At 52.6% G+C, this 8,646-nt stretch overlaps 1 protein-coding gene across 8 annotated transcripts in view; it reads right to left on the bottom strand.

Annotated features, from left to right (window-relative positions):
• Window positions 1-8,646, bottom strand: part of RALGPS1 (Ral GEF with PH domain and SH3 binding motif 1) — a 275,163-nt gene that overhangs the window by 6,326 nt on the left and 260,191 nt on the right. For 6 of the 8 annotated variants that reach the window (XM_078061793.1, XM_078061790.1, XM_078061791.1 and 3 more), the window contains 5 exons: window positions 8,454-8,537; window positions 7,048-7,153; window positions 5,167-5,259; window positions 4,888-4,993; window positions 2,080-2,171 (listed from right to left, as the gene is read on the bottom strand). In XM_078061793.1, coding sequence (XP_077917919.1) covers window positions 2,080-2,171; window positions 4,888-4,993; window positions 5,167-5,259; window positions 7,048-7,153; window positions 8,454-8,537 — 481 coding nt within the window. The remainder of the gene's footprint in view (window positions 1-2,079; window positions 2,172-4,887; window positions 4,994-5,166; window positions 5,260-7,047; window positions 7,154-8,453; window positions 8,538-8,646) is intronic. The other 2 variants (XM_078061792.1, XM_036112859.2) reach the window with 1 other exon arrangement.

Below are 8,646 nucleotides of genomic sequence, written 5' to 3'. Positions count from 1 at the left end.
TATGTATTTTTTTTTTTTTTTAAAGATTTTTTATTTATTAATTTGAGAGAGAGAGAATGAGAGACAGAGAGCATGAGAGGGAGGAGGGTCAGAGGGAGAAGCAGACTCCCTGCCGAGCAGGGAGCCCGATGCGGGACTCGATCCCAGGACTCCAGGATCACGACCTGAGCTGAAGGCAGTTGCTTAACCAACTGAGCCACCCAGGCGCCCCATACGCTTATGTATTTTAATACAAATGAGATCACCCTTACAAATGTTTCACCCTTTGCTTTTTAAAATTTTTTTTATTTTTTTAAGTAATCTCTGTGCCCAACGTGGGGCTCAAACTCATGGCCCCGAGATCAAGAGTTGCATGTTCTACTGACTGAGCCAGCCAGGCGCCCCTATACTTTGCTTTTTACTTATATCTTGGAGCCCCTTTCAGGATACCATACACAAATCTGCTTCTGTCCTTCTAATCACTACCAGGAGTCACACAATAGGGATTTACTGACGGTCACAGAGGTTTCTAGTTTTCTCTATCAAGGACAATGCTGCAGTGAACATTTTTTTTAAGTCGCCTCTCATGACCCTGAGATCAAGACCTGAGATCAAGACCTGAGCTGAGATCAAGAGTCGTACGCTTACCGGACTGAACCAGCCAGGTGCCCCTGCAGTGAACATTCTTAACCACACACCTTTTTGGACATGTGTGAGTCTATCACCAGAACAAATTCCTAGCAGGCAGATGGGTGAGTAAGGCGACTCAAATGCAGTTTATTTTGAGCTTCTCTGTGGTACCTCACATTTTCCTTTTTTCAGTCTTTCCTACTGTTTTAGTTTGTTGAGAACTTTTTACTAATTCTGCTTTCTAGCTTCCCATAATCTATAATCTGACCAGCTTGTCACATATGTTCTCATGTCATGTTACAGATGAAAATCCTGATTAGGACCAAACCGAGACCTCCCTCTGATCTCCGAGAACCACGCGTTGGGGCCCAGAAGTCCGTGACTGTGCTGTCACCAGCATCCTCCCTGACTCAAATGCCTGGTGTATGCCAGCCTTTGCTGAGGCCCCCCTCACACCTCAGAACTGGTGCCTCACAGCTGCTACCCACCAGAAGCTGCCATAGCCTACTCTCAATTTCTGGTGCTTGCTGGCTCCCCAGGCAGAGAGGGACCCACTCCGCAGTGCCCTCTTCTGGCTGATCCCTGGAGAACATGCACAGGGAAGCTTAGGGACAGGAAAACCAATCCTGGCACCAGCAGCCAAATGCTGACTCCTAGGGGCAGGAACGTCCAGCCTGCCCCTGGGTGCTGAGCGCTGAAGCAGCCATGCCTCTCAGCAGGCTGACAGCCGAGGCTGCGCTCCAGGCCTTTAGCTCGACTGCGGGAGGCTGAGCGAGCTGGGGACCCTCTGGGAAGTGCGAGGCAGGGGAGCTCGGGGCAGACTTTGGTGGCCGGCCGACCGGGGTTAGATCTCATTAACCTTGGTACCTTGAACAAGTGCCTGCCACTCTCTGAGCCTCAGTGTCCTCAGCATAAAATGGAGACCGTAAGAGAAACATGCCTCACAGGGGTGTTGGGAGGATTCGGCCTTTCCCATAATGCCTGGTCCTGGGCGGGGCACAGATCAGAGGTCCTGCTGGCTCAGATACACTGAGGAGCAGCCGTGTTTGGCTCTTAATATTAGCGAATAGTATTATTCCTAGGGGTTATGGGGCAGGGAGGCCCTTTTGTCAGTCTGGAGTACGCCCACGAATCAGCTCTTGGGGGACATGGTCTAAATGGATGCTATATCCTGATCCTTGGGGCAATCTCGCACCTGCCACCACACTGTGCCCGATGGATGTTTTGGTGGTGTTTCCCTTAGTGGGAAAGACACAGGGACCAGATTCACAGTTCTGGTCTGGAGCCAGGCTTAGTTCTAAGCTGAGCAGAGGGTGCCCTGTCTCATGGAGAAAGGTTGCTCAAAAGACGGTGCCTGGGAGCACAGCTGATAGGCTCTGAGGGAAGGAAGGAGCCCTGTTTTCTATGGACCCTTAGTCCCTAGGGTGGGGAGGATATTTCCAGAGACAAGCAGGGTTTCGGTGACTTTACCTGAGGCCTGTTGCTTTTACATGCATCATCCAAATGCTTGTGCCACAGTATTGCATGAAACCGGGAACCAGTCTGGAACTTGTAAACATTGCCTGACGGGCAGAGAAACCATTGGTTAGGAAGAGGGAGGGTCTCATGGGAGGGTCTGCCTGTGACTGGGACATGAAGATAAACATGAACTTAGGTTAACTAAACCAAGGAAGGTCAGGAGCAGTCCAAGGTAAGCTTGGGGCTTGCAGGGGCAGAACCTCTGCTGCCTCTGGGCTGTCTCTGTGGACCGGGGCTCTTAACCATTTTTGGGGCCATGGTGCATTTGACTCTGGTGAGGCCTGTGGACCCTTCTCAGAATAACATTTTCAAAATGCATAAAATAAAATACAAAGGATATCAATACCACGGAAATGCAGTTATCAAACTACTAAAAAACACTTGAGTGAGACAGTTCTAGGTGTGTTTCTCTACTTATGCACCAGTAACAAGATCTAGGGGCAGGTCTGACACTGTACTGTAATTCCAGAGAGATGAGCAGAAATGCCACTCTGAGAAATCTGCAACTACATGTGATAGGAAAATATCCGTGGTTTCTCTTGGACATAAAATCACAGTGTTGTGAACGTTCTAGTAGTTTAATACTCGTAAATAAAGGCGTGAGAGGCCACAGAAAACAAAGATGTAATTTTCTTTTTCGCCACTCGAGTTCACAGACCCCTTGAATCCTATCCACAGACCCTGCCACCCTCTGTGTCGTATTTCCCTCTGCTTGGGGACAGTGCTTTCCTGTGGGCTAAGGCCCAAGAGTGGCCTGTGGTCTCCATGGCCATATGGTCCCCAAGTCAAGCTTGTGTAGGCACAGCCTTTACTTCCCCAAGAAACCACTTATAATCCAGGCCTGGACCTTGAGGAAGAAATTCCAGGGGTGACCAGATCGGGACATGCTATGACGAGTGTGAGCTGTGTGTGGATTCAATCACTCAGACGTGGAGCAGAGAACTTGGCTCCTCTCCTCTCCAGTCCCTGGGCCCCTGGGGGTTTCCTGTTTCTTGACTTCCCAGCTAACAACACTAGAACCCTGTGGTCTCTCTATTGCAGCGTCATCTGCATTAGCTGGGAGCTTGTTAGAAATGCAGAAGCTTGTGCTCCAGCCCAGATCCACTGAACCCAAACCTGAAATTTTACAAGTTCCTCAGGTGATTGGTATGTACATGAACCTTGCACTAGAACATTCCTGAGAAGATGTAAAGATGCTTGGAGACCTGACAGGCCCAGTGACTTTGCCTGGCTAGAACCCAAGACCCCGGTATTTCAGGGTTTTGTCATGTGACATGGGCTACCAGGAAGACAAGCATGAGCTATTCTTTTTCTATTTTTTTAGTATAATTGACACAAAATGTTACATTAGTTTCAGGTGTACAACACAGTGATTCAACAAGTTTATACATTATGCTGTGCTCACCACAGTGTAGTTACTATGATCACCATACAACTCTATTAAAATATCATTGACTATATTCCTAGGACTTCCTCATTCCATAACTGGAAGTCTGTATCTCCCATTCCCCTTCACCCATTTTGTCCATCCCCCCCATCCCCTCCCCTCTAGAAACCATCAGTTTGTCCTCTATATTTATAGGTCTGATTCTGCTTTTTGTTTGTTTATTCATTTGGTTTTGGTTGTTGTTGTTGTTGTTTTTAGATTCCACATATGCATGAAATCAGACCACATTTGTCTTTCTTAGTCTGACTTATTTCACTTGGCATAATACCCTCTGGGTGCATCTGTATTGTCACAAAGGGCATGATCTCATTCTTTTTTATGGCTGTGTAGAATTTTTATGGCTAGTGTGTGTGTGTGTATGTGTGTGTCACGTCTCCCTTATCCATTCATCTATCAAAGGACACTTAGGTTGCTTCCATTATAAATAATACAATAAACATAGGGTGAATATCTTTTTGGATTAGTGTTTTCATTTTTTTTGGGTAATTACTCAGTAATGGAATTATTGGATCATATGGTATTCCTATTTTTAATTTTCTGAGGAACTTCCATATTCTTTTCCACAGTGGCTACACCAATTTAGATACCCACAAACAATGCACAAGGGTTCCTTTTTCTCCACATCCTCACCAACACTTGTTATTTCTTGTCTTTTTGATTGTAGCCATTCTGATAGGTGTGAGGTGATACCTCATTGTGGTAAGAGGTATTCTGATTCCCATTTCTTTGATAGCATGGCCTATTCTGAATGTCAATGCAAACAGGGCTTCTGGACAAGATGGCACCCAGAACCTCTCCTTCCATCCATCATGGTCATGGGGGAGGGATGGAACCAGGAGGAAATGGGAGATGACCAGACAAGTTAAAGTCGGGGCTTCTGTAAAAGGGCTCTTCTCTGATTTGGCCTTGGACCAGGATACTGTGAGAGTCTCATGGCACAGGTAATGTCAGGGGTGCCCCTGAAATCTCCCAAAACCCAAGACCCTCCCAGCCACTGGGATGCTGCATGGTCCATGCCTTATGCAGCATTATATTATTTATTCCAAGACCCTGAGGCTATAGCTTCAAAGGTGATGAGCCCCAGCAGCCACAGATGAGGCCACAAAAGGGTTCCTGCAGCCATATGCCATGCCCAGTGGACACACTGATCACAAATGAAGCAGTATCCATGGACTAGTGTGGGGACCCTCTGATCACAACCTAAAGCAAAGGGAAAGCAGCAGCCCCCAAAGTTCTGTTTCAAAATATACATTTAGCAGAAGAGGAAAACAAGGTAGAAGTCGTGGGCACCCAGCACCGGGCCTGCTGCTTACCTTTGTCGGGGTTATTCAGCTGGAAGATATCCGGGTGCTCGGGGTCGTCAGGCAGCTGCACCATCCAGCCCACGACGGAGACTTTTTTGCCGGGTGTGGATTTATACTGGGGAAGAACAACAGTATAACCAGGAGGCCTATGCCCTCCACTCCCCGAGGAAGCTGAGCTGGGCCTTCCCACCCTCGCCACCTCCCCTGCTTTCCTCCCCCTCCCCCCCCAACCCCGCCAGGTCACACTACCGGAAGTCCCAGCATGGAGAGTCCTTTCATGGGACTTACGTGTTTCCTGTCTGTGCCCCGCAAGGACTTGGCTCCGTAGTACAGGAGGGTGGATCCCGAGAGTATGACCCAGTACCTGGTCCATGAGGACAGCTACAGAGGAAGGGGAGGCAGAGTGGCAACGCTGCACGTGGTGGGGTGGAGTCCCCCCCTCCCTGCCCGATTACAGACACGGTCACATGGCTGGAATGGTGAACCCTTCCTCCCAATCAAGGCCAGTGCAGGCCTCATCTCTTCCGGGCCCCTCATGCATCAGTGTCACTTCCGCCCGGGGCCTGGAGGAGGGAGACCCTCCCCATCAGTGCCTCTGAGCTCTGAGCCCTAAGCCCGGCCTCCTCTCTCTGGCTCCTTTACTCCGAGAGCCTTTCATTTTTTTTCACCTTGTTTAAGGCAGCGTCAAGGCTTAATTTCTATGTGTTCAGGTGACTTGGGTCCAAGAAGGTCCTGGGGAGAAACATGTTTAAAACACAGACATGCTAAACCACAGCCTAGGCGAACCATAGTATCCGCACTGGGGTGCTCGGGCTGAGACTGAATGGCAGCACGTGGGAAGTCTGTAGGGTTAGAAGGGGGAAAGCCAACAGGGCAGAGCTATAGGTATTCTTTCTGTTTCTCTAGGCGGGAAGGCTGGGATTCTCTCTTCAGGGGGCTCTGCTCCTTGGTTTAGGGAAAATCACTTCGACGAGCCTTTTGGTTTGCAAAGGCGAAGCAAGAATCGTCTCCTGAAAGGAACAAGGTTGAGTGTAGCGAGGCAGACCGTTCTGCATCACAGCCAACAGGACCCCTCTCCACGCTGGACGCGGCTCCAGCGCTGGCCATGGTGAAAGCACCAGCTTTCAGACGTGTTTGATGACACTCGCACGTGTGTATAACACACATGCACATACATGTTGAACTCAAAGAAGTTTCATGAAACAATACTTACCTTTATTCTATGGAACACTGACATTTTGCATTCTATTCTATTCTGCTCACAAATACCGGTCATGACCCACTGGACTGATTTCATCACTCACTACTGGGCCAACCAGCATTTGGGAAAACTCTGCTAGTGGGACACTGTCTCGCCCTGGCTCAGAATGACCGAGGCCTGAACTCTGAGCATGGGAGAGAAGCAGGCAGGTCCGTACAACAGGCCAGATCTAGGGTCCCACGTCACAGAATGCTCTGTGATAATCTGGGCCCGAGGGACAAAGTGCGGCCCAGGGCTGGGGTGAAGACGCTCCTTACCCACGAGCCACCTGGCACCTGCAGACAGGGTAGCCTCTGGAGGTGACAGCTGGGCTGCCGCCCTGGCACCTCCGGCAGGCACAGGCAGGAGGGGGCTCCGTGGGCAGTGGAGAGGGCAAGCAGGGGCCAGAGCAGACACTGCCTCGAGGTGCAGCCCACGGGCCGTTTGCAGGAAACCCGTGCATGGATGCTCCGTGGAACAGTACAGGGGTCTTTGCCTGTGGCTGAGGCCCTGCCATGGGTGGAGGTCATGGGGCCAGTGACATGTGGGCCCAGCACAGGTGACCCAGGAACTAGTGGTAGAGCCTCAAAGGCCTCCAGATGATGCTGCCACGGGGAGAGAGGGCATCTGCAGCTGGGGACACGACGCAGGCTGTGTCGACCCTCTCAGGGGGAGTTCCAGCCCAACGCCCAGGGGTCTGCAGGCTTCCACTCGCCCTCGTCACAGGTCTGGCTCACCGCGTGCTCGCTGTGTGCACGGCTGTGCATGTGACAGTCTTGCTGAGTTCTCGACGACACAGGCACTATTTTATCCCAGTTTACAGATGTGGAAAGTGAGGCCCTTGCTCACTCCGTAGCACAGCCAGGGCCGGAGCCCAGGGCCCTCCCTGATGCCCCTGCTGCCTCGGACGGAGGAGGGCCTGCACTTACCGCGGGTCTCCGTCCTTCCTTGAGCAGAGTTTTCCTCCTCAGAGGACCCTCCATGGTGGGCACTGCGGCTGAGCTCCCCAGCGTACAGATGCACGGGCCCGTGGGGCTGGGGGGAGACCACCAGTCAGACACCGCCCTGGAAGAGCCGCGCTCAGGCACCCTCTCCCTCACAGCTCCCCACTGCCAAGTGCACGATGCTGTGCCAGGCCAGAGGACTCGACAGGGTCGGGGCAGGTGGCCCTGGGCTGGCCACAGCTGGAAACTTTCACCTCCCTCACCTTTCGGGGCGCCTCGAGGCCCGAGGCTTGGTGACAGAGCTCCTCATAGCCCAGGGCCCAGCAGCACGGCCACCTGCTCCTGACCTCTGCGGCGGCTTCCTCCTGGCCCTCCCTGTGGTCCCGCCCTCCTCTCCACCTGGGGAGCCTGGGGCCCCTGCGGCCCCTCCTTGTGTTGGCAGCGGCCTGGAGGGGCAGCGGGCACGCGCGGGAGGTGGCGGGGGAGCGAGAAGAGAAGTGGGGCCAGAGCCAGCGGCTAAGCCCGGCGCCTTTGCCTCAGGGCTTCGGGCGCCACCTACAGGTAAAGACAGCCAAGTGCAGCACTGGCCTGGATCTGCCCTGAGGCTCTGGGTGGCTTCGGCTCACTGGGTAGGTGCCTCCCATAGGCATCTCCCTCAACTTGGCGCCCTTCCTCAAGCTGCTCTTCCTCCACATGTGGGTGAACGGTACCACCATCCATCCGACTGCCTGAACCAGAGACCTGGGGGGTTTCTCCTCTTACCCCTCCACCCCTGCAACCTACTCAATCCCAAGGATGTACTGATCCCAAGTCCTACATATGCCTGACTGCCCTTCTCAGCCATCCCACTCCCCCTACCTTAGGCCAGAATTGCTCTTCCTTTGGGCAACTGCCTGATGCTCTCCCCTGGCCTCCCTGAGGCCACTCTTGCCTTCCTCCTGCACGCTCTCCAGCTCTCCATGCCACGGCCAGGATGACCCGGTCATGCCACTGTCTGTCACCCCCCCACCCCCACCCCCCACCCCCACCTCCCCAGCCTCATCTCCACCCCTCCCCTCTCTCAGTCCCCAAGCCACCCTGCTCTTCCTGCCTCCCTTTGGCTTGAGGTGCTCTTATTATCCCTACACCTCCCCTCCCTGTATTTGGTTCATTCCTATCACTCTTCCAGTCCTTTCTCCAGAGAGGCCTTCCCTGCTCTCCCTAGCAGAACACCCCACCTCCTCTCTGGGACCATCAGGGATCTGGGATTATCGGTTCAGTCTCTGTCTCTCCTGAGGCAGTAGCCTCTTGGACTCTGGCTCATCCAGCAGCCTCGAGCACAGCGCTCTTGTCATCCAACAAACAGCCTAGAGCGAGTTGTCAAGTAAATGAGCACACAAACAAATGAATACCTGTAGACGCAGCTCCGGGTTCTGGGAGAATTCCGAACTGGAACCCGCCAGTTGGGCCCTAGCGTGGCATAGAGACGTCCCCTGCTTCAGAGGAAAAGGGGTGAATTTTAGCAACATCTGGGAACAACTAGATACTCGGAGGAAGCAAGGGCATCCCAGACTCTGTGGGCATTAGCTCAGGAGGCTCCAACCC

The sequence above is a fragment of the Halichoerus grypus genome, chromosome 14 (genome assembly GCF_964656455.1).
Source record: "Halichoerus grypus chromosome 14, mHalGry1.hap1.1, whole genome shotgun sequence".
Lineage (NCBI taxonomy): Eukaryota > Metazoa > Chordata > Mammalia > Carnivora > Phocidae > Halichoerus > Halichoerus grypus.
Note: the sequence above shows the minus strand (reverse complement) of the source record. Positions and strands in the feature narration are given on the sequence as shown.